The sequence below is a fragment of the Scleropages formosus genome, chromosome 21 (genome assembly GCF_900964775.1).
Source record: "Scleropages formosus chromosome 21, fSclFor1.1, whole genome shotgun sequence".
Taxonomy (NCBI): domain Eukaryota; kingdom Metazoa; phylum Chordata; class Actinopteri; order Osteoglossiformes; family Osteoglossidae; genus Scleropages; species Scleropages formosus.
Window position 1 is genome coordinate 6,914,368 of NC_041826.1, and position 26,317 is coordinate 6,940,684.

A 26,317-nucleotide genomic window follows, 5' to 3' on the forward strand; every position below is an offset into this window, starting at 1 on the left:
TAATAGTAATAAAAATTGTTTTTAAAATGTTCTCAACAGTAGTGGGAAACTGGTTAATGCATAAGACCATAGTCTGTCTTATTTTATAAAACTATGTTTGTTTTCTCAGTACATATTATATCAGCAAGCATTCTTTTCAAATTGACCACCCAAAAAAGGTTTCTTCTTGGCGGTAATTCCAGCTACAGCACAGCTCACTTTGACTGGTGATTGCTTCTTAAAAGCCGTTTCCGTCCCCAAAATAGTTGCCTTGATTTCACAAAGTTGAACTTTTGCAAGAAAAAAAATCATGCATGTTTCCCACCAGTGTCAGTTTTATTCCTTAAAAACTACACGTCAATGCATATCTAACAAATGACCTCGTCCTTCTTTCCAGTTATTGTGACACATCCAAACACGCAGTTCATGGACTTTGAAACACCTGCGTTACCCCTGCTTTCATGCCACTAACTGAATGTGCAATATATGAGTCTTATTCCACTTGTGCTGCCCCCCACAAAAAAGTACTGCTGATATATAAGAAAAAGTCCCTTATGTCCTGGTGTTTATACTTTGTATCAACTTATTCTCCTGTTTCAAGACTTCAAGTGCAGTGACTGCCAAAGAGAGTTTGGCTACCTGGCTACCGGTAAGTTTAAGTTGCATCACTGAGATGTGTGTGTATCCTGTGCTGGACTGGTGTCCCATCCAGGGTGTACCTTGCCTAGCCTGGTGTTATATTTGCACATTAGGACAATCGGTGAATGACAGTGATGGAGGAAGTGAGTGTCAGTCACCGAGTGAGATGTAAGGGACACTCACCAAGGGACAAGTCCACATTTCACGTCATCGATTACGAACGGTACAAATAAAAATGAAGGTGAGATATATATATTTCATAAAACAGGTCCTGAAGTGTGTATATGTCTCGACATATGGTGACGTTCTTACCGGTGTTCCACCTGGGCCTATTCTGCCTCTCTCCCCTGGCATTCCTCTTGGTCCCTATGATGCATAGTTAATAATCCATAAGTGCAGAATTGGAGCCTGTGAGCTTGTCTGGCTTTAAAGTATTTTATTTTTAAGAAAATGTTGAGAAAACTGGATGTAACAACAGTGGTTTTGAATGCCATGTACTAGTATATACTGTTTTACCTCCTACTTACCTGACCACCAGGTGCACCCAGGGGTCCAGTAGGGCCTGGTGCACCCTATGAGAACACACACAGTGTAAATATGGAAAATGTAGCTGAATTGGTGCATAATGTCATACACTGTTCATAATTAAATGTAAAAAAGAATTATAAATAACAGGTTTTTTACCTTTGATCCAACACCTCCATGTTCACCTTTTAGGCCAATTGGTCCTTGGTGACCCTGTGAAAGAAGTCACACATCTCGTCATGGAATATAAACAAAAAGTAATGCTGTGGTTAAGAATCAGGTGGATTTAAAACAGGAATAATTGCCTTGAAAAAGTGAAAGTATTAGATAGCAAGATTTTTTATAGTGGTGTGCGAATGTGTTCTTAAAAATTCATATCAGATTCTTTATGTTTCTGTAGAATACAGTGCAGTATGGAAACAAGTACTCTGATTTAAAAGTAATTCAGTACAGTTAAATACTTATGGGTGAGTGGCGCAGTGGATAGCACTACTGCCGCACAGCACCTGGGCTGTTCAAATCTAGGTTGGATCTGAATCAGTCTCTGTGGAGTTTATATGTTCTCTCCGTGTCCCTTTGGGCTTTACTTTGGATGCTGTGGTTTCCTCCTATGGTCCAAAGACCTCTATTTTAACTGAACTGGGTGTACCCCCCCCCCAACCCCCCAGCCTTGAGCCCATCTGCAACTCTGACCACTTATACAAAGTGAGTGACTGAGTAAATTTGTTTTGAGTTGCATGGCATGTTCTTTAAAAATACAATAATTAAGAATGAAATATTAATGAGAGGAAAGATAACCAGATGACTGCAACCAAATAAAGGGTTTATTGCCATTTAATCTGCCTTTTAATGATCTAGTTTTCGGTTTGCATATGTTTTTTATGAAGGATTGTGTTGTGTTTTTGTGCATTTTAAGACATACAAAATGAAAACAAGTAAAGGAGGTCAGACTAGTTGATACATTACATATGTGTTCTTAAGTACATTTTTAAGTGTGTGTGTAATGCACTGTATTATTACTGTTGAACAGGCATTGAAAAAGTTCCCCTTTGACCACCTGCACTGTTTCCATAAGAGACTAGAGATAAACGTTCTGTGTGTGACTGTAAGTGTATTTAGTGTGGCTATAGTGGGAGTTAAGTTATTGCAAAATCTGACAAGCTCTAGTTGTGTGCAGAACCCAGAGATAAAATATAGCTTTGCTCATTTACAGTATGTTGTCTGACAGCATACAGCATATTGTTCAGCAGACAGTAAAAAACTTTCATGTTCAAAACTTAACAAGTCCTCACCTTATGGCCTTTTAAACCTGGTGGACCTGGCATACCTGGAAATCCTCTTGCTCCCTGGAAAAGGAACAGATTATTTTGTGGTGATTTCTGGGATTTTTTCGCTGTTTATTCACATGCCTGTTGCATTTGTGATGGAAATATGTGATTTGGGAGTCTGGTGTGTGTAAATCAGCAAACAGAATGATGGTACATGCAAATGGTCCCATTACCGGCGATCCGGGGAATCCCAGTTCTCCTGCATTTCCTGCCTTTCCAGATTCTCCCTGATGGTGAAATAGTGTTTACATTTGGTGTATTTTTTAAGGCACATCATCATATTGCACCGCTGCCCAACATTGTGCCGTTAGACAACGCCCCTTTAACCCTTCCTTTAAATAAGAAACACTGTACAGAACCAGATTTACAGTAAATGAGTTCTCTTTTTCTGGTGATAGTTAAGCTGTGTCCAGTTTGAGCACAAGTCTAATGGGCTTACATCTTCCCCTGGTTTGCCTTGAGGACCCTCAGGCCCTCTTGGACCAGCAGACCCCTGCGGTATAAAAAATGATCAAGGTAAGCAGTAAGAATGTAGATTGCAAGCACATCTTAAGTCTTATTTGTTCTCATGTTCATAAAAGTGAGGTGGTACAGAATAATTTACAACTTAGACAGAGCTTATAAATATATTACTATGATGATACAACAATTCTCACCATTTGTCCTGGATCACCAGCCTCACCAGGGGGCCCTTGCATTCCCGATGGTCCCTGATGATGATATGAAGGAAGGGAAGGGACAGGGAAATGTTTAAGATGGTATTTTTCAAGGATTTGTTTATGTTTGGTATCCACCAAGCAATTTTTGACTTACTGGTTGACCAGTTGGCCCTGGAGGGCCTCTTGCTCCTGCTTCTCCCTAAAAAAGAAAAGCACAACATATCAAATTGCATTTCTTGTGCATATGTTGTTACACGTCTACTAGAGTGCTTTTACCTTACCCGTGCTCCTGGCACCATTCCAATGTTGCCCAAGGCTCTTGATTTCTCATCAAATCCGACCTCCATGTGTGAAGCTAGTTGCCCCTGAAAAGTTAACAAAAATTTTTTTATCGTATTATACAGTCTGTCTGATGACCTTTAGAAAGAAGAAGAAATGGGTTTGGGCAGCTGGCACTCACTTCAGGGTGCGTAGGGTGTCCAGGCGGGCCTGGTTCCCCTGGTTGTCCTGGGACACCTGGCTCTCCATCGTACCCAGGAGGGCCTCTTGGACCCTAACACAAAAATGTACAGAATTATCTATAGTTTTCTCTTCAGCTCGGAGTTGACTAACTGTGCATTCTATATATTTAAATTAATTTTACTCACTGACGTAAATGTAACAATATCTAATGTTGCGATTGTAGAGGTTAAGTCTCTGACAAGAAGCAAAATACACACACACACACACACACACACACACACACATTTTCTGAACCGCTTGTCCCATACGGGGTCGCAGGGAGCCGGAGCCTACCCGGCAACACAGGGCCTAAGGCCAGAGGGGGAGGGGACACACCCAGGACAGGACGTCAGTCCATCGCAAGGCACCCCAAGCAGGACTCGAACCCCAGACCCACTGGAGAGCAGGACCTGGTCCAACCCACTGCGCCCCCGCGCCCCCAAGCAAAATACTAACAGAGAATAATTTGGTAAGGTTTTAGCGGGACATTTTGAATGCAGATGTAAAAATGTGCTTTTTGGAACAACATTCCCCTGGATCAAATATTTCATTATGTCATCTTGCTGGAAACTGGCCATGTGACTGTTGTTACCTGCTGCAAAATACCACAAATACTGTACATGTGAGTTCCTAGAAACACTGATGCACAGTCCTTTGAGGTCATTAAATACCTTTTTGAATCCTTGAGTTGGGGAGGGATGTGAATGAAGTGAATGAAGGCCACAGCAACACACTGATACATTGGTAGGTTCCAGTATATCACAATATAACTGCTTTTTGTCTATTAAAAAGACTCAAATATGAAGCAGGGCTTAGTAAATCTTAAATAATTCAAGGCACGTACTGGTTTTCCTTGGTTTCCACGTTCTCCTCTACCACCTGGTGCACCCGGAGGCCCCTGAAAAGAAAAGAAAAAAAACCAAGATGGAGATTAATTCTCAACTGTGCTAAGGTCACTGTGGTATTAGTTGTTGTGCATAAAGATGGATTTGTATTTAATTCTAAATACAAAAATCTCCACAAGCGAGTCATGGAGTTGGTGTGGAATAGTTTTGCTTGCTCTTGCAGTCAGAAGGAAATCAAATTTGCATTTTGTGGAATGGCTGTGAAACACTGACACCGAGTGTTGGAAAATACGTTTGAGCACTTTACTGCAACAAAAAAAATGTATTTCCAGTGTATTTTGTATTGTGCAATGAAAAAAAATCCAAAACTAATCCAAGAAAAATAAAGTTTTTCTGAGCATACAGTCAAAATAAGTGCTTACCATTGGCCCTGGCCGCCCTGTAATACCCGTAACCTGGAGGCGAAAGAACGGGCTTGTTTCTCAATTTGTTTTTTTCTGTGTAGACTGCAGAAAGCTTTATCAGTTTAACAAATCATTGGCTGTAATAAATTTTCTAAGAATGTACAATACTTACAAATGGAACATCCCCAGGTTCCCCTTTCTGGCCCTGAAATTCAAGTAAAAACATATTGATGGTGCTTGACTATACATTCTCCTTGAGCTGTGTCACTAAGACTAAAGACTGAAGCTTACCTTGCTCACTAGGGCTAGAAAATAGGAGAGAATAAGAAAAAATTAGCACTTTTAAAGGAGGCATCATATTTGGTGCATGTGTCATTTGTCTACACTAATACTATAAATTAGTACACTGTAATAATACCTAATAATGTTTCATATTACAAACTGAGATCAGTCTGTGTGTAGCTGTACCTGGCACCTGGTCATCTTGACAGATGGGGCAGCATTCCCCCTCAGGGATAGTCATCTTCTCGCAGTATGTCACCTCATCACACATGATTTCATCACAGAGGATAGCACCACTGTCACACACACAGATTCGACACGGCTCCGGCTTCCATATGTCTCTATTACTGTAGGTTAGTCCATCCTCGGAACAGCTCAGGTCATCTCCTGCAGACACAGTGGTTGTGGGACATTCGTGACGTTGTAGGTTATGGTTCCCAGTGGCACACAGTGCATTGAGAGTAGATGATGGTTATGGCCATTGGAAAATGAAGAAAATTCCTGAATTAATGAATAGGTATTAAAGAAACTACAGACATGTGTTAATCAGTGCTGCAGCATAGAAACAGTCACTAATCGTGCCCATTCACTATCATTAACCACTCCGAGTCAAGGCCATGGCTGGAAGCCCAGGGCAGTAGGCTAGTCAGGGTACACCCTGGACGGGGCACCAGTCCACCACAGTGTCACTTAAGTTCTGTAATGCGTATCTTGTTTTAATGGTTTTTATTGGTAAACATTTCTAGTAATTTATTTTTTGCACATTAATACATTCTCTTTCTTGTTTTTTGGCAGTATAATGTAGAAATAAACAGATTTTGTTTAACTTTTCCACAGAAAACATAGACCGTAACAATATTTTATCGTTTTAAGCAATACCATGCAATAAATATTGTGCATAAGGCACTGATGGGTTTATATGCCGTAGACCACTTCCATGTTGACATTCTCACCCTTTTCACATATAGACACAAGGTGGCACATATATCCCTGAGCGGTATGTCTTCACTAAATGCAAAATTGCATGGCTGGTATTTTATTGCATTACATATGTTTAGACCTTTAAACCTCCAGAACACCACACACAGTTCCAATTGGTAGTGGTCAACTGCTATTAGGATCAGTACTAAATCATTGCTGTAGTGTAGGACACAAAACCTGCTTACTTTGTCTTCTTTCTAGAGCTTCAACTGGAATGCATGCATTTCAGTACAGAACAAGGATTTTTTTTTTTTTCCCTGCCAAGTAATATTTCAATAAAGAAGTGGTAAAGTGAGCCAAGAACTAATAGAAAGTAGGTTAAATGTGCACATATGCTGATGGAGAGTTCCCTTTGCAACTACGTACATTACACACACTACATACAGGTATGTTCATATTAGAGGTACATCGGCAGTCTATATTTATCCTTTGCAGGATTGACTTAATATTAAAATCTTAGACATTTGTATTTATGTAAAGAATAGATTGGCCATCTTGCGAGACATTGTACAGCACTACCGTCCCCTCTTTCACCAACTTATCATTTTATATGGTCTTTTTCTCTTTAAATAACATCAAGTTAGAAGAAAACCAGAGGCTTTTCACAAAAGCTTTTTAGAAAGAAAAGAGATGTTTCAAAACTGCTTCTGAGCCCAGCTTTAAAGCACTAGAGAAGCCCGTTCACTGCCACTTTGGGTCCAGAAGAGACTATAATTAGGATAAGCACATGGAAAGTACTTCGACATTGTTGATGGCCTTATGCAATTCACTGGTTACTTTCTCATACATTTTCATGAGCCACAAGATAAGAAATATCCACTGCAATGCAGTGATGTCCTCATTTCCACCTATGAGGGCAAGGCTTGACAGCACATGGGGAGAGGAATAAAATGATAATAATATGTAAAAATTAAACGAGTGGATGTGTAATAATACATTTTTATTTTACATTTGCACGTACACGAAGGATGTTTCTGCTCTGATCTAATTTTTAGATTTAAGAAATTTCAGGCTGTGAAATACTTATCATTATGCATCAGGCAAAAAGTACTGTAGACTTTTTAAAGGAAAGACGCTGAATTACTTATTAAGTTTGGAGTAGCTTCTGGAATATAAAAATGTACTCATAGCTGATGCTCTTAACAAGTCTGTGCCAAGCGAATGAGGACACTTTAACTGTCACTCCATTTGATGGAAACTATGATGTCTAAACAATGAGCAGTAGATTGAGGAAAGCAGAAGAGTACCAGTGCCCCCATACTCCGTACAGTGACAGACTGATTACGTGCAGCAATTTGTTTTGCTTGTTTTTTTACAGTGCGGATTACATTTAAAATGCAATATGAGAGGACTCAGACAGTTATTTTATGTTGTGCTATTACCTCTGCGTTATGCCATGTAGCTGTTCAACTTAGGAGCTCTACACAGTTTTTTACAAATGTTAAGCAAAATGGAAAAACATTAACTGGTTTAAAAATAACAATACATACATATATAAACAATTAGTTTATTTTCTGCTTGGTCTGCTTTTTAAAATCTGAGCTGTTACAGCACTACTTGGTTTTGTAAGTGCTAATTAAAGTATTTGAATGAATTGTAAAGTTTTTCCCCCTCCCTTGACACCTTGTTGAAAATTAAGAAAGTTCGAGAGTTAGTTAATTTCCGTATTATACTGATTAGTCTGATCACTAATTACCTGTTGTTTCACCATGCTGCAGTAAATTATAATTGCAAATTACATTCAGCCCTCATATAATGGGGCCCCAAAATGAAAAATCGCTATGATATATATATAGATTATATAGATATATAGACTTTACTTATACAATGGGCTGATTATTTGGTACAATGGTAGTATGTTTGCCTGTTATGTGGTCTTTCCACTTCCAAACCTAAGCTTCATATTTTTTCTGTGCGGTCTTTTGTGCAGTCGGAACAATTATGTGCACATACTGTGAGCCCCGACTGCAAAACAGTTATCCCCAGTTATCAGTTCAGCACATTCAACACGACAATTAAAAAAAAATAGAATAAACACTCACACACACATTTTCTGAACCGCTTGTCCCATACAGGGTCACAGGGAACCGGAGCCTAACCCAGCAACACAGGGCGTAAGGGGCACAGCCAGGACGGGACGCCGGTCCGTCGGAAGGCACCCCAAGCGGGACTCGAACCCCAGACCCACCGGAGAGCAAGACCCGGTCCAACCCACTGCACCACCGCACCCCCCATGAATGAACACTCATATGACCATTTAATAAAATGACAGTGCACAAATTACTTTAACTATGTACAGAAACTTAATAGCGCTTAGCACAAGGCAACATGGAAGAAATACATTGTACCACAATCAGTCTCAACCAATCATAACTAATGATTAATGTAAACATAATATGACAACTGAAATGGCAGATTTAGTTTTTTTTTTTTTTTTTTTTTTAAACCTATTTTGCTGATGCTTTTTGTCATAACTTAGTGTTTAAACTACAAGTATTACCATCTCCATCTCCTTTCCTTCATGTGGGCAGCTTGCTGGCACAGCTGGCAGCATCTGGGCTGTGCGCTTGGACAGGGGTTTGTTGTGTGCTCAATCTGTGTGGAGTTTGCATGGGTTTTCTCGCAGAGTTTAAAAATACACATTTCAGATGGATTTGTGTCTCCAAAAAAAAAAAAAAACTTTTAGGGTCTAAATTGAATCGTGTGTCAGTTGGTTGTGTGGTCTATAGATAGCTTAGTGACTGAAGTAAACTGAAAAATGTTTATCTTTGAAAATGTGCAACTTGAACATCCATAATATGAGCAGCTGGTGTAATTAAATAAGCTGTGGCACTTTACAAATTATGAACAGCTAGCTACATGGCACCCGCTACACTGATATATAACTAAACTACAGATATTAATCCAAAATTTTATTTTAATACATTGCAATAAATAGATTTATTTTATAGCATGGTGTGAGCATGGGTGTCAAACAAACTTGCTCTCAAGCTAGTGATAGTGCACACTTTATCGACACCCTCCCGAAATGATGTGCCAGCAGGTTTCGGTGCACAAATCACACCGTACCGAAGCTTTTTCCCGGTTCTGTTTCAAAGCTAATATTACCTGCAATCTATGGTAAGATTTTTTTATACATTTAGTAAAATTTTTGCTAAGGTTTGGTAAATTGAGTTCTTACAAAATACATTTAATATGTATTCTTCAAAGTTTAATATTGCAAACATTTTTCTTTCTTTCAGACGTGTCCACAGATCTTGGTTGAGTCTGGGTTGCTTTAAGATAAAGAGATGTCATGAAATTTAAGATAATCCATGTGCATGATGTGAAACAGCTGTGTTTGACTAGACATAAACATTTTGTCCAGACTGACCATCAACCTTTACCATGGTCCATGTAAAAATGGGTCATGTGGGTTTGTTGTACATTGACTTTTGCATCGAGGACTAATGGTATAACTTCTACTTGCTAAGATAATCAGAGTAGCCTTTGACAAAAGTAATCGTCTTGCAGTTATGGTTAATATTTTCTGCAGCCTGAGGGTTAAATAATAAAAAGGAATTACAGTATCTGTGTTTATTTCTGCAGATATGCATTTACTCACATGGAAGTATATTGTTTTTACTTTGCCTTTGTTCTTTTTTGCAGTGGTTCTACTGTGTAACTGAATATTTTTGTTCCATTGTTCTTCATTTTCACATAAATTATAAGACACTCACCACAAACTGAGTCCTGTGTGAAACATATAATTTATGGTATCACTGCACTCCTACTGTATAAACACAGGGGAGGAGAAAAACTGCAGATTAAAGCTTCCTTTCACATTTCCACCATTTAGACTTCTTGGGCCTTTTCTTTTTAAAGATAATATTGCTATGTACGTTTACGTTTATTCATTTAGCAGATGCTTTACTCCAACGCAACGTACGTCTCAGAGAAATACAATTTGTGCATTACATTAGGAGAAAGAGACATAGTTGCAGACGTGATTCTTACATAAACCTAGTTAATTTTCACTTTATGCACCCGTGTTCATCACACGAGTGCATAAAACTCAGGATAGACGAATCCTGATCACCTTCGTACAGTTTTTTTTTTTTTTTTTTAAAAAGGTACACAAACATTTACGTACAATACAGGAGTAGCGGCTGTGTACATGCTTATCTAGGGATGATCATAAAGTCATGCTGTATGAACATTTACACCTTACATGAGCTGGAGAGATCTTGGGCAAAGTGAGTCTGGAAAAGGTGAATTTTCAGACTCTTCTTGAATGTAGACAGAGTTTCTGCAGTTCTCAGTGAGACGGAACGGTCATTCCACCACAAAGGAGCCAGAACCGAGAACCTTCGTGCTTTACCTTTCGTGCGCGGGATCACCAAACAAGCAGAACTAGACAAGTGAAGCGGTCTGGTTTGGGGGGGTAGCGATTGAATGTACATGAGTATAACTGTAAGTGCCTGGGTGTGCTGTGGTTATCACCAGTGACAAAAATGAATTCCTGCAATTTTATTTAGTTTCTTCTTACTGCTTGTTTATACTATAAAATATTTGCTTGAGTACATTGAGTAAATTAAGCACAACGAGCGACAGAACCACTGCATCGCTGCACAATCTATATTCTCTGTGCTGATTGTATATTTCACACATTTGCAATAAGCTAGGAGGTCACAATGGTGTGGAGGGTTTGGCCTTGGACCTGGGGTTCAAGCCCTGCTTGGGGTGCCTTGCGATGGACTGGTGTCCTGTCCTGGGTGCGTCCCCTCCACGTCCAGCCCTGTGTTGCCAGGTTAGGCTCTGGTTTGCCACAACCCTGCTCGGGACAAGCAGTTTCAGACTGTGTGTTCGCGTGTATGCGCAATTAGCTAGAAACTTGCAGACAAGGAAAATTTTTGCAAATGCTTTTGAAGATAAAATTTTGTGTAGTTATCACTGGAAGAAAAAATAACTTTAAATATTCTTTGTAAATCCTGTATCAGTAAAATATATTAACTTTTTTTTTAGAAATATTTCTTCCCATAATTCAGATATTAGTCACAGGTTTTTTTTTTTTTCTTTTAATATATATCGATCTTTGTGGATTAAACATAAACATGTCTGAACATCAAACTTTTCAGTTGTCATCGACAAACTGCAGGACAGCAGCACAGGGAATTGGGTTCTTATGTATTATACTGATATTGGACCATCCTCTTTATCAGTATAATACATAATTCTTTTCTTTACTGTAGAGGGGAATGGGAATTGCCAGTATGCCACAACACTTTTTTATTTTAAGATGTGAGGAACCCACATGGACAATCAAGTTCATAGCTACAGGGCACAGAAATTACAGACCTGTGTCTTTAAATAGTTTAAACAAAATATGTTTAAGATACCAGCTCAAATTATGCCTTGGCCACTCTACATAAAGTAAGTTGTTGAAGCCCCTAACTGGTCTGTTTTATATGCAGTAAATATGGAAAACGTGACACTGAACAAATATTGGTCAATATGCATTCTTCCAAAGAAGACTTTTTTTTGGAAAGTGCTTTTGCTTCTGTTGCAAAAACCAACTCATAAATGCGCTATTTGCTGTTTCAAACTTCTAAACCATAATAACTTCCTATGCTGTTAACCTTCAATTCCGAGGTCACACGAAACACAAAAGAATGCTGTTTGAAATTGAACGTCATAGAGAGCAAAACTACGCACACATTTTCTGAACCGCTTGTCCCATACGGGGTCGCGGGGAACCGGAGCCTACCCGGAAACTCAGGGCGTAAGGCCGAAGGGGGAGGGACACACCCAGGACGGGATGCCAGTCCGCCGCAAGGCACCTCAAGCAGGACTCAAACCCAAGACCCACCGGTAAGGAGGACCTTGTCCAACCCACTGCACCACCACACCCCATAGAGAGCAAGACTATTACCATTTAATTTGTCGCCAACATCATAATTTTTACGTTTATCTTGTGGCTTTTCATGTATTGACCTCACAATACACTGCACTGTTCTCATAAATTTACACAGCCTTAATAATACAATAATTTCTATTGCAAAGGTGAAATTTAAACAATTAAGATGATATGAGAACTAAAGTTTCAAATAGAAAACTGCTGACTTTACCTTGAAAAAGGGGATTGACAACATTCATACATGATGTGATATGAAACCTACTTCTGAAGTTACTGTTTTGCTCTCTGACATTCGGCTTTTACTGTCTTTTGGGTATTTATAGTGTACTATTAGGCATAGGAAAACGTCAAGTAAGTTTATACTCAGAATAATTTAAAGATTTAAAGGACATACATATTATTTTCAAGACATCTTTTGGCCCCACAGGTATGCACTGTAGACTGCCAGATTAAATAAAATAGTCTAAACAAAGAATTAATCATTGCATTTGTATTTAGTATATTTCCCAAATTTGCCTTTCCTGTCTTTTTTTCAGTTTTACTGAACTGTATCTACATCTACTGAGGTATGAACCACTTCTGAAACAAACATGTCTCTTGAAAATGTTTATTTGCTGGACTGTACCTCTTACTACTTGTTCAGTACTCTTTTCTCTTATTTTTTTATTAGTGTTATGGACTGCACATGATCACAGCGACATAGAGGTAGACATAACACTATCTAAAAAGATCCAGAGGAGTGTCCAGATATTCTAGAATTTCTTTAAATTGTCATGTACATAAAATGTTAATTTTTTAAACAAACAAGAAAATTGAACACTTTGGTCATTCACATATGTACAGTGAGGACTTACGATGTTGACCATAGCATTAAAATACATGTCCTTGAAGAGTATGTAATAATAATAATTGTACATTCCATAAACTCATCCAAAAAAAAAAAAAATTTGGAGGAGGACAAATTAAGCTTTTTGTTAATGGTTTTTTTCTGTGGTTGAGTGGACCCCATTCCAGTAAGCTTATATTGTATCCCCAGAGCAGATCTTTCAAAGAGCCTGAAATGGTTTTGTACTTAAAACTCATCTGAGGTGTCCCCGGAAATGTCCTGCAAAAGACACACTAGACTACGGCAGAGTGTGTGTATGAGCTTCAAGTTTCGTTCCTGGATGCTGAGGGAGGTGCAGGCAGGGAAGACTTTAGCTCAAGGTCCTGTTCTCACATATCCCTCAATGCATCATAACAACCAGTACCAGCACTTGATAAAATAGTATATAATGCAGAGATCAACAAGCTGTTTTTCAGCTTTCATTCTGACTGTATTGTCCTTTTCTGGGACTGAAATAGAATTTATAATTTAAAAAAAATTTACCATTGTTTGATATGCAAATAAAGGTGGTAGATCATTTACCTATTTAGACAACTGTTTCTGGAACCCAGGCTGACAAAGTGTTGGAGGGGGAGGCTTGGGTAGAGAGCAGCAGTCGACCATAATGATAGTCTGTTCTCTCCAAACTAGTGTGTTGAATGCAAGAAGATTATCTAATAAGGATGGAATGTCATGGAACTGGGGGGCATGGTGGCGCAGTGAGATTGGCCAGGTCTGGGTCTGAGGTTTGAGTCCTGCTTGGGGTGCCTTGTGGCGGACTAGTGTCCCGTCCAGGGTGTGTCCCCTCCCCCTCCAACCTTGCCTCCTATGTTGCTGGGTTAGGTTCCGGTTCGCCACGATCCCGCTCAGGACAAGTGGTTTCAGACTCTGTGTGTGTGTGTGTGTGTGATGGAACTTCAAAATGAAATGCGGAAATCTTGACAGTCTTGGGTAGTATGAAGCTGACTCCATACCAGCCCACAGAGATTGCAGCATAACGTGGAACCAGCTATTCCAGCTATGAAGTTTGTAATATTTACATCATGATGTACATTACTGAAGCCAAACCTGGCTTTTGTAATCCAGGTTGTTCAGGTGTAATGATTTTTCATAAACCTACGTGCCAAAGGTTTTGGTTACAATTTAGCTACTGACTTTGTTGGTTGCTACAGATTTCTGGTGCTCTTATCCTTTGCCTATACTGTGCTGTTAAATGGTTTTTTTCATTGAATCCTTCAGAGGGTCGAGAAGAGCTACCTCCTTGTAGTGACCCCTGGGCAACGTCCCTGACGGCTAAGCGCTCTTCAGATCGATCAAATTGGTCTGTTGAAGATATGTTTTTTGATCATACGATAAATAAAATTGATTTCTTTAAATCTGTATTGTTTTTACACGTTGCTTGTGTTTGCACTGTTATTGCCTCATTCATTACATTCACATTGTGGATGTATTGTATATTCCTATTGTCCTGTGTTTGCATGTTTGGCAACCAAAACGTAACTAATTCATGTATGTTTTACATTCTGGCAATAGAGTTTTCTCAGTCATGTAAATTCAAATTTGACAGACTAACAGATCTTTGATCTGCAAATGAATATGTCAAAAGAAGGAGCATGTTTAAGAATTTTTGTTTCTTTTAAGTCTGACTAATTCAAACAAATTCCAAGAGCGAGGAACAACATTAGTTCTGCATTTTTCATATCAGGAAATTGGAAATCAGAAAACAATCAGGAAATTGCATCGAAACATGTACGCTTGTACCGCGATTTATGCATAAAATTGGGACCAGAATTCAGTTACGTTACATTACATTTATTCATTTAGCAGATGCTTTTCTCCAAGGCGATGTACAGAATTGTTAAGTCCGCTCACTCTGTCAGAAACAATGAATGCTTAATAATAAAGCTTAATCCTTCAGTTTGTTCATAGGCTAAATACTATTGGAAACATCAGGAAATTCTTAATAAACTGAACATTTGCTAAACAACTTTATTTTCCTAAACAACTCATCCAGTGACAACCCTGAAATAGCCCGGTGGATCTGTTAACTCTCCTTTGTGGGCATTTTGATTCACACTCTTGTTTCCTTCTGCATTTTGATCTATATGGGACCTACAGGCCTGTTGCAGCTGGTTTACTGGAACTTGGTTACATCACAGCAGATTAAATTAGCTGTCCTGAGGGAAAAGAAGGAAGTTTGTTGTAAATATTTGAGGGTTTCACCGCAAAATGAGAGAAATCCATTTTGATTGTTTTTGAGAAAAAAAACCCAATTTTGTAATCCTAAATTGCTACTTTTATCTGGTGCGATATAATAAGTATAATAAACAGCTTGTGCTGATCCTGTTTAATCACCATATATGTTGCTGGAATAGAAATTTGCAAAAAGATAATGCTTGTTCATTTTTTTGCAAAATGAGATAAATCCGGAGGCAGTTTTTTTTTTTCCTCAAAATGCTACAAATCCAAACACACACACACATTTTCTGAACCGCTTGTCCCATACGGGGTCACGGGGGAACCGGAGCCTACCCGGCAACACAGGGCTTAAGGCCGGAGGGGGAGGGGACACACCCAGGACGGGACGCCAGTCCGTCGCAAGGCACCCCAAGCGGGACTCGAACCCCAGACCCACCGAAGAGCAGGACCCGGTCCAACCCACTGCACCCCCTACAAATCCAAACATCTTTCAAATTTTGTTTCAAGCTCTTGAATAGTAAAGTCATTTAAAGTCACACACACATTTTCTGAACCGCTTGTCCCATACGGGGTCGCGGGGAGCCGGAGCCAATCCGGCAACACAGGGCGTAAGGCCGGAGACACACTCAGGACGGGACGCCAGTCCATCGTAAGGCACCCCAAGCGGGACTCAAACCCCCAGACCCACCGGAAAGCAGGACTGTGGTCCAACCCACTGCGCCACCGCACCCCCTTCGTTCAAAGTCAAACAAGTTTAACTAAATAAACAATACTTCATAAAATAAAAATCAGAGCAACATAATGTCATTATTCAATCATTCTCATCTTCATCTTCACCAGTCACAGCCAACACTCTTTCATAAAACTGCCTCGTCTCCTCATCCACCAATATGGCATCTAAGAGCTTAGTGACATCGCTCTTCTTGGCTTCTGATACATTTGAAAAATTTGGAAGCTCTGTAAGGGCAGGATTTTCTCACTTTTTTCCCTTCTTCAGAACACTTTTAATGCATCCCTCACCAGGGTAGACAGTCTTGAACCCCACCTTGTCCGACCCAGGTTGAATTGTCAAAACTGTAGCCTCTGAAATTTTAAAGTCTTTTATCTTTTTGATTATTGATGACACTGCATATTTAAAATCCTGTGCATGCCAGTCCCTGTCATACATGTGATGCTTTCCATGTTTTTCCAGAATGGTATAGTAGCTATCATATGGTTTTGTGCTGCTTTAGAGCCTGATCAATTCTTATGAAGACACGGTGAGCAGGCAAAATGAATGCCCTCGAACAGGGAAGAAATGTGAGATCTGTAAATGAGGAAACTGCTAAGGTGAAACCGCATCCCCAGTACAGTGATGTTTCAGTTTTGTCCTGGGCAGGCATCGCGGAAAAGTCGGAGTTTAGTTTTCTGCATAAGCTTGTCCAGCATTTTGCTTAAGCAGCCCATGGGGGCAGATGATACCATTTTGCTGTGTTTGCGATTTTGCCAATCTGTCCTGTCCAGTCAAGCTAGCACGTTAGCGACTGGCTAAAATCATGATGATGCCACCCTCCGGGATTTATCATGATTTTCCAAAATGAATGGTTGGCATTTATCGTGGTTTGTAAAAAGCTCAGTTTATAGGGATCGTTTGATGTTGGAAATAGCGTGATTTATGAAATATTTTTACAGTCGAGGGAAAGAAGGCAACTTGATGCATATTACTGTTTGGCTGTCTGTGGAGTTACGGAAGTAGAGCTTATCACATTTTGCGGTCAAACCCCCTCGCTTACATCTCTCTCTCTGCTAACCGGAAATTCATCAGATTTTAATTTTTTTTTTTTTTTTGCAGCATTTGCTTTATTTTGCAAAGTACCAGTCAACAGTATTCTTCAAATGTTTTTTTTTTGTCTTAAATTTTGAGTTTAATCTTTAAACTAAATTGATTGCGTCTAGGGGGGCCCGGTGGGTTGGACCAGGTCCTGCTCTCTAGTGGGTCTGGGGTTCGAGTCCCGCTTGGGGTGCCTTGCGACGGACTGGCATCCCGTCCTGGGTGTGTCCCCTCCCCCTCTGGCCTTACGCCCTGCGTTGCCGGGTAGGCTCTGGTTCCCCGCGACCCCATATGGGACAAGCAGTTCTGATAATGTGTGTGTGTGTGTGTGTGTGTGTGATTGCATCTAATGTACTGTTAAATGACGGTAACTTTTGTTTTTAAAAATCTGATCTTTAAACACGCAACCATTACCAGTTAACTCCCCCTTTTTAATAAGAATCACATTCCCAACACAAATGTCAAACACAGGATCAGCAAGGTCAGCTATGCAATGGGCCTCGTGAAAAATATAATTTCATGACAGCTTATGTAGACTTCTAATCTAATTCTGGAAATGTAATTAGCAAAATAATTCTTCCATTGTGCTTTAAGGTTTATTTGGTATGTTAATTTTGCCTGTGCTGCTTGTAAGTTATTTCTGGGCTTATGAAGGTACGAGACACATGAATCTTATATTCAAACATTTGATTCAAATTTAAAAAAAAATAATGTCTTTGCAACTCAATATTTAACTAAGCACTCAATGTTTTATTGAGTGCTTAGTTAAAGATTTTTGTCCAGAATAGACCTGGAAATAGCCTTACACAGCTGTGTTTGATAAAGTATCCCAACCCACACTCTGAAGATTGCTTGGCTTTTTTGTATTCAGTCTTTGTTTTAATAGACAACAGTCCAGTTTCAGAAAATTAAAAAGGAACCCATCTGCTAGTAGTTCACCATGTGGGCACCACATGCACAGCAATGCTCATGAAATATGTTGAAAGCTAACCTTCTCTTTGTTGTTATGACCATGATTTTGGAATGCCGATATTCCTTTATAACAGATATTTTCATCCATTATATTACAGATGAGCAGCCAGAATGTAAAAGGAGTCACAGTTCTCATTACTCCATTCATCCGTTGTTAAAAACCGCTTTATTGAGTTAGGATCAAGATGGTCCTGAGCCTATCTTGGAAGCATAAGGCATGAGGAAGCATCCACCCTGGATGGAGCACCAGTCCATTGCAGGGTAGTCACACAAACAGAGACACTTTCAAGTTTCCATGAAATGTGTTTAGACTGTGAGAGGAAAGCATCTTGAGGACACCCATGCCCACACATGGACAACATTCAAACTCTACACAGACTGAGCTGTATTCAAAGCTGATGTCCAGTCCTTTTAGGCTGTGCCACCAATCCTCATTGTTGCTATTTTGCAATTATTTTCCCCTGTACACACTTGGATAAATTCTACTGTAGCATTTCAGGGTTAGTACCTTGATTCAGCATACCACAGGAGGAGGTGGGATTCAAACCTGGGTTCTTTGAGTCCAAAGTAACAGCTCTGTGTGCTAAATGTAACGTTACATGAGTGCTAAGAGTAAAGATTGGTTAAAATTGACTAAATTGCAGAAATATCATGTATAGCTGTTTGGTAAATTTAGTGTGAACTATATATGCACCTTCGATGACTTACATTTAAACTTTACAGTACATCTTTACAAGTCTTTCAGTTTAGAATCTTTAAATTGTAAGACACGTTTTGTTTCAATACATCCGTGCATCTCCACACCCATTCTATTCATGAAAAATGGTTAAACAGAAACAGCTTGGCAATTCTGTCATTTATCATGTTGTATCAAAACTTAGTATAAAAGTACGTATACCCTATGTGCAGTTTTCTCTTGAATTAAGACATTTTTTCTCTCTCTTTGTGGAGAAACAGTTCCACTCCAGTTGTTTTACCCTGTGAAAAAAGTGCAGCGTCCAGATAAATTGTGTTGTGGTTTGGATTAAACATGTATGGGATCAAGATTTCATATGTGTAATTTCTGAAGGGCTGTGTACCTAACCTTTCAGAGTTTCCATTAACTTATTCTTGTTAGGAAAATTAGTTTTTGTACCCTTGTATTTTATTGTAGCCAAGCCTTTATCAGAGTCTTCTGTTTCAGAGAAGTGTGCTGCAAACGGTTGAAACTACTCGTTCTGACTATGCATTCATTAGTTAAAGAATTTTACTGTCGTAGTTTACTTATTCATTTAAACATGACTTTATAGCGCCTATGAAAATGGAAAAGAGCAAATTACAAAGAAAAGAGTTTGACTTCCTTTTTTTTTTTTCAGATGAAACTAAAAAACAAGACAAGGCCTCAATTCAAATGGGGTTAAGAACTGAAGGCTACAATTCAAATGGTTTTAAGAAACTTACTAGTTACGGTAAACAGTCTGCCTATTGTTTGTTGCAACTTTTCATAGCATATTATTACCAGATTTTACTTGTTTCTCTGATTCACCGAAAAATCTCTGAACGCACAACTGTAGAAAGAGCAGAGAACATGTTGTATGTAACTTGTTCTGAATGGCCAGGTTTTATCAGTAGATGGATGTCTCGTTAATTTAAGAGAAGCTTCAAAAAATTCAGCTCATTTTATCTGAAACAATTGTCCATCAAACAGAACTGAGGATGATGAATGGGCTAATTTAAAGATAATGTCCATTTTACATAGCTTTTGCTTTTTTACTACTTACTACTACTTACTGCTGACCCATTGTAAGTAATGTATCTAGCAGTGTAAGTCACCTTGGTAAATAAGGTGTGTGGGCTGATAACACTACATAGAGTTCATTGGAAGTTACTTTGGAGACAAGCACCTGCTAAATAAGTAAATGTAAATTCACTAGGTTATATTACATCCAATTAGGATGAGAAGATTTTGGGACCATGCGCTGTTAGTCCCAAGGACTTTAGGTAGCTAGAATTCAGTAGTTAGTATAAACCGTTGTAGTCCTTGCTAACCAGGTTATGTATTTCTCCAGACTAATATTAGTAACTTAACAATTTGTCCATGTTAGAGATGGATAACATTTTCTTTTTTGTACTTAAGCAAATGTGTAGGAAAGTTATACTTTTTCAGAGTAATTTCTGACATGAATACTTTTTACATTTACTCGAGTACATTTGGAAAGGAAAAGCATACTTCCGCTTTTACATTTTTATCAGCTCCTTAGGTGATGTTTTAACTTAGTCTCCTTAAAACCAGTTGACTCTTATAGCACAAAACCAACTGTAAAGCTGCCTTACTTTCAGCTGTTTTTTGAAGGGATTTTTTTAGCCAGTGTGGCACAGTGGGCAGTGCTGCTGCCTCATAACATTTGTGCTATTTAAGCACAGGTTCAAATTTCTCTCATTCAATGTGTAATTTGCATGTTCTCTCTGCCTTCACATAGGTGTTTTCTGGATGCTCTAGATTCTTCACGCAGTCCAAAGACATGCGTTTCAGGTGAGTTGGTGTCCCGAATTGCCTGTGGTGTGTGCATGGGTGGCTACCCTGCAGTGGACTGGTGTCCTCTTTAGAATGAACTCGTCCTAGATTTTGGGATAAGCTCTGGATCGCTGAGACTGACAAGGATAAATGGTTAATGACTGTTAGGATAAACAAATCAGCTAATTGGCAAGTAAATGATATAACTTCATTTGAGGCCGGAGGTAATGCAGTGGTTAGAGTGATCACCTTGCAATCGTAGGACATGAATTGGAATTCCGAATTCACATGAAATTCACATGCTCAACATGCTTAATAATACCAAGTAAAAGTGTACTTACAAGAGATTAAAAATTATTATTTAATTATAATTATCATTTTTCCTTGAAATGCAGATAACTGCACATCAACTTAGAGTTGGAGGTATTACATGTGGATGTGGATCGTACAAAACCAGTAGATAAAGAGTGTATTGGATCATCTTCATCATTTTAACACAGTTTGCTTCGTCACTCTTTTGGAAAAATGCAAAACAGCACATACTATTCACTGCCTGTCATCACATTAGGCGACACTTTGGCACATGACTGAAATTGGACTTAGAGCTCTATTTATAAAAAAAAATTAACAGAAAATATTTTCCTTTTCAAAGTGATTTCAAACCAGTTCAGCGTTGCATGTAGTTCCATCTCTCCTGAGATAAACAATGAATCAGTACTGAACTTTTTTGTTACTAATCAAACTATTGAAAAACGAAGAACAATGAATCATGCAGCACAATCAGAATTAATAGCCGTTTAATTAGCGACTACTACTATTCAAGAAACCTCCCCGCTCATCTTTTGGCTCCTGCAGCGTCTTTATTGGCATAAAATGGTTGAGAATAACTTTAAATAACCCAGAGCCCTACAGCTTAGTTGATCTGAATAACATTATTCTTATGACACATTCAGTTAACAACTCAGTCCAACATAATTATTTGTGTTCATTTGGAATAAACACCTGTATACAGACAGGGTTTGCTATGATCAGTTTGGAAAATCGCACAAAATAAGTCCCACATGAATATGGTCTAAACTGATGGACTCTGTATGTGAAACGTAGTCTTTTTAATTCATAATTTCTTTACAGTTTCTCTGGTTCTGTGGGTATGCAAATCCACCATATTGAAACAGTGAAAATATCCAGATTTACAGGCCAATCACGCATACATATAGTGATTCCGTTTTGTCTTTCTTGCCTGATTCAGTGTCCCTGTATACCGGTTTCACTATGTACTGCCTAAAAATGCAGTTCAAAATGCATTAAAACTTTGAGTCATCTCGGGTAAGTGCCTGCCAATTTTGCCCAGTCTTTTTGGCAGAACTACTCAAGCGCTTTCAAGCTGCCTGGAGATCATCTCTGCGCTGCAGTCTTCAAGTCTAGCCACAGATTTTCTATTGGATTCAGGCATGATCTATGATGAGGTCACCCAGGGCCATTAACTTTGTTCTTGTTCACTTACCAAGGTTTTTTCTGATTTATCCCTCGGAGCATTTTCAGCATTGTATTGTAGTCCTTTACACTGTTTGGCTTTTTAAAATGTTGTGAATATTGCCAGCTTAAGTCATGCAGTTCAGAACATGAGTTCATAGTTTAATGAAATTTGAATTATGTTTCAGCTACAGAATATTAGAAAGTTACAAGAGAGCGAAGATCCTTTGAAGGCACAATATATGTACCTCATTTCAAAGGATGTTGTTGTTAGGTGTTGTCGAGCTGATGTCAACTCATGGCAACTCGATGGATAGTTGTCCTGCAGGATACATACATCCTTTTTTGCATTTGCTTGCTTGCATTTTGCATGGCTACAAATTGAATTTATGTTTCATAATAATCTATTTATGCTGTCCACTCAATAAGTGTACAGAGCAAGTACTGTTTTGAGCATTCATGCTCTAACACTACATCCTGCAGTTAACACCATGGTGGCTTACAAGAGCAGTATCTGAGTGGAGTCAATACACTGCATTTTAAGATGCCAAACACGCACCATTCAACCTTTATAGCAGATTACTTAACACTGTCTGGAAACACCTTTGATGACCTGCAGCTCACATGCAATTATTATTCATAGAATATAATACACATTTTGTTAAAAAAATCTGTTTTTGTCACCTGTTGTAAATATTTTTCAGGTTTCTGTAGAAGTATTACAGAAACCATACTTTGCTTTTAGAAATGATTATGCACACCACACAAACATGCAAGAATGAATGTTAGATGAGCTAAATTCTACTTGATTGGTTTCTAATGTCATGAATGAATTTGAGATCTTTAGCGCTGTACAATGAGGGTTAACTATTTTCTGTTTCTGTAGTCCTAGAATCTAGACTTTCCTGATGTTCTGAAACGTACCTAAACCATATTATGTCCTCTCTTGTTCATTTTCACTGAGGATTGTTTTTATACAATGCGAGTCTGCCAAAACAACTCTTTAAACATGTGGTAAACATCTTTTGCCAAATGTGTACATAATTTACTTTAATCGTACTTCCCATTGAGCAGATAAATGTGAAATGTGTACCATTAAAAGACAATTGCCTAAATTCCCTGTGTTTAGAGAAATCTAGGTTTATCACTACAGGCTACTCTCCAGCATGACTGATAAAGTAACTTTTCCAGATTCGTGAAAAGTGTTTCTTATCTAATATAGTACTTAAAAGCAATAAATTCATCAAAAGCAAAGAAAATTAAGCACTGTGTATGCAATGTTTATCTATATACTATATATTTTTATCCTCCAAAATGCAGGCACTACACATACACTAGTTCGTTGTGTTACTAATGTTTTTAATAGTTAATTTATGAAGATATGAATACTTATTTTTCACGTTTTTTTCATATTTTAATTGCTTTTTCTTCATGTACTCATTTTGTAAAATGTATGTCTGTTGAGGAATGAAAGGAACCAGTGCTATGCACCTTGATGTTGGTTGGCGTAAAATGCACAAAAACAGTACATAAGTCAAAGCATTTACTTTCAAGGTGTTTCCAGCTGATGTCTCATGTATTAGAGTGTCTGTGATCAATAACAAAGATGATCACTGCTACACATGCTTATGGGTTGAAGTGGTCTATAACTACCTTTAAATGTGAGTTTATTTATTTTTAGTCATGTAAAGTTGGTTTTAATTTTAATGTTTTTAAAAATGAATATTATAGTGTTAAGATGGGGGTGCGGTGACGCAGTGGGTTGGACCACAGCCCTGCTCTTCGGTGGGTCTGAGGTTCGAGTCCCGCTTGGGGTGCCTTGCGACGGACTGGCGTCCTGTCCTGCGTGTGTCCTCTCCCCCTCCGGCCTTACGCCCTGTGTTACCGGCTTGGCTCCGGTTCCCCGCGACCCCGTATGGGACAAGCGGTTCTGAAAATGTGTGTGTGTATGTAGTGTTAAGATTTTTTTTTTAATTTGACACTTCTTTGAACTAAACTTTTATTGCTTGTGAAGTAGTGCTAAAAGTAACTTTGAATTTACGAACACATCAAGTTGCAAGCAGACTTTTGGATCCAGTTTTGTTTGAAAGTTGAAGACCGAGTGTATATTTATTTAATCAATATAAGAACGCAACTTATTGTGTGCTGTTGTCATATGGCAATAGTTATTGGAACCACAGGGAGTTCTAAATAAAATCTTTGATTTGCTGAAATAACTTTATCAATTAAACAATGTAACGTAATGTGCAACATAACAACATAACTTAACATAACGTGCAAATAATGAGTGAAAACTAGCACGAGTAACTCCATATTTGTTAATCCTCAAATGTAAACACCCACATATAGCAGCCTAGTAAGCCAAGTTAAGAGATATGACAACTTTCATGTGGTTTATTGTCTTATTTTATGTCCAAGAATATTTGCTTGTTTTCTTCAGTGTAGATGTACAGTCCTAATAACTGTGAAAATAATGAGGTAAGTTTTACTGTTGTAAATGTAACTTGTATGTCTGAGTCTCTGTGTTGCTTTAGTTGGCTCATCTGTGTGTTTCTTGCTGAAATCAATTTAGTCATTCTGCTTCGCTGCATTTTCTATTACGTTTGCAGTAAACTTACTATCATTTCTGCCTCTGCTCCATTCCTCTTTGCCCACTCTTTTACAAAACCAGCCTGCTTTTCCAAGATCATTTATGACCTGTACTACTGAGTTTTATTGTATCTGTCTTTTTTCAAAACAAAACCCAAAAATATTGTGGTGTTCCAGCGTGTAGCTAAGGCTGAACTGCTGTTTGCAATTATTCACATTTGTGAGCCTTTAAGCACAGTCAGTTCTCTGTTATGCTTCTTTGAATCAACATGAACATTGAAGAACAGAATCTTTACTTATATCGGTAAGGCCGTGTTTTGCCTCTGATGCTTGGTTGTACTGGATATACATTTCTTGGGCAGATGTTGGAAACAGCTTTTCAGGGTGCTTTGAGAAAAGATAAGCGAGAGACAGGCTGCGCTATGGAGACGAGCTTTGCACACGTGGAGGAGTCTTATTTATATATTGTATCACTGGGTGTGTCTGGTATTTGTCCTGGCACGAGTCTGATACAGCAACTTGTTTATGTGACCACCAAACTCCAGCTTGTTAAATGAGAGAATTTCAAAAACCATTCATTCTTCATTCTTTCTGGCCATAAAGAGTTGTGTACTGAAATAACTAGACAAAAAGTTGTTGACAGTGAAAGTTTTCACTGAAATCTGGTATCATTGAAAGTGAAATACACAGTGTAATTTCTCGCCCGGCCATGTTAAGGGAGGTTTCACAGCAGTAAACACGGTGAGTTACACTTCCAAACCAGCTGTAAAGGGCACCTCAAACACCCTTAAAAGTATTACTTTCTGTGTCATAAAAAAACATTCTGAATTAAAACAATGAATGTTAAAGGATCAAATTTAAAATTAAAAAGTAGCAAAGCCAGAACTACTCACAAGAATCGAGCATCATTTTACAACAAGTTCAGGAGGAACATCACTGCTTAGCTAATTTGACTATAAAAAGGATTTTATTGCATTATTCATCTCATTCGAAAGGGAACGAGATCTTAGGGAAGCTCATTCGCAGCGCTCCTTAGTCGGCTGCACCACCGCAAAAAAAAAAAAAAATCCAAACATGGCAATTGCAAATACCTCTGAGAAAAACTGAGCTAAACATTGACGTTACAGTCAAATAAATGTTCCTTGCACTCTGTACGAGAGATAAATCTTGTCTTGTGTTTTGAAAAAGGGTGCTATCTCTGCAAGCCCTGAAAGGTCACTGACGTCCATATTGTGTGTGGTATGGCTCTGTGGCTGTGGTGATATGTGGCTGATGTAAGGCCTGCGGTTTTTTTGGCTGCTTTGCTGTAATTACAGTGGCCGTATGTCACTAGCCGTTGCAGACAAATGGTAGTGCTTTAACTTGCATGCAGTTTTCACTTTGGTAATCCACAGGCCTACAAGCATCTGTGCACTCTGGACTGAACTGATGTGCAATAAAAGGCTGTGTGATGATACCTTTTTTGACCACGAGGGGGAATATTTTTAAGAGAAGACCTACTGTATATGCAACTAGACACAAAATTATGATGTGCCACATGCACAGCAAAACATCATCTAGGTCACCATGAATGACCGATATAGTACTGGTAAGGTGTCCCAGAGCAAATTCTTCCAAATGTGTTTAATCTATGGTGCCAGTAACATGTTGATCCAATAGTTTTATTTTTTGTGTCTCCACACATCTGTCCTGCATTAAAATGCAAGCTGTGTTCCTTCAAAGGCCTATGAGGGTTAGTGTTGAAACAGACTCTGCAGATGTTAAAGCAAAAGTTGTTCAGCACGATGAGGACTCTAAACTGCTCCACTATGTCTGCAAGAACATCCCGACTAAAAATAACAAAGCTTGTGTGCAAATGCTTCGCGTGCCATTTCCC

At 38.7% G+C, this 26,317-nt stretch overlaps 1 protein-coding gene across 1 annotated transcript in view; it reads right to left on the minus strand.

The window, feature by feature from the left end:
• Positions 1-26,317, minus strand: part of LOC108924244 (collagen alpha-2(V) chain-like) — a 44,811-nt gene that overhangs the window by 17,829 nt on the left and 665 nt on the right. Inside the window, exons 2-16 of the mRNA XM_018735478.2 lie at positions 5,349-5,549; positions 5,172-5,185; positions 5,053-5,085; positions 4,899-4,931; positions 4,476-4,529; positions 3,591-3,683; positions 3,412-3,495; positions 3,285-3,329; positions 3,128-3,181; positions 2,911-2,964; positions 2,645-2,698; positions 2,436-2,489; positions 1,303-1,356; positions 1,146-1,190; positions 931-984 (exon numbers count right to left, since the gene is read on the minus strand). Coding sequence (XP_018590994.1) covers positions 931-984; positions 1,146-1,190; positions 1,303-1,356; positions 2,436-2,489; positions 2,645-2,698; positions 2,911-2,964; positions 3,128-3,181; positions 3,285-3,329; positions 3,412-3,495; positions 3,591-3,683; positions 4,476-4,529; positions 4,899-4,931; positions 5,053-5,085; positions 5,172-5,185; positions 5,349-5,549 — 926 coding nt within the window. The remainder of the gene's footprint in view (positions 1-930; positions 985-1,145; positions 1,191-1,302; positions 1,357-2,435; positions 2,490-2,644; positions 2,699-2,910; positions 2,965-3,127; positions 3,182-3,284; positions 3,330-3,411; positions 3,496-3,590; positions 3,684-4,475; positions 4,530-4,898; positions 4,932-5,052; positions 5,086-5,171; positions 5,186-5,348; positions 5,550-26,317) is intronic.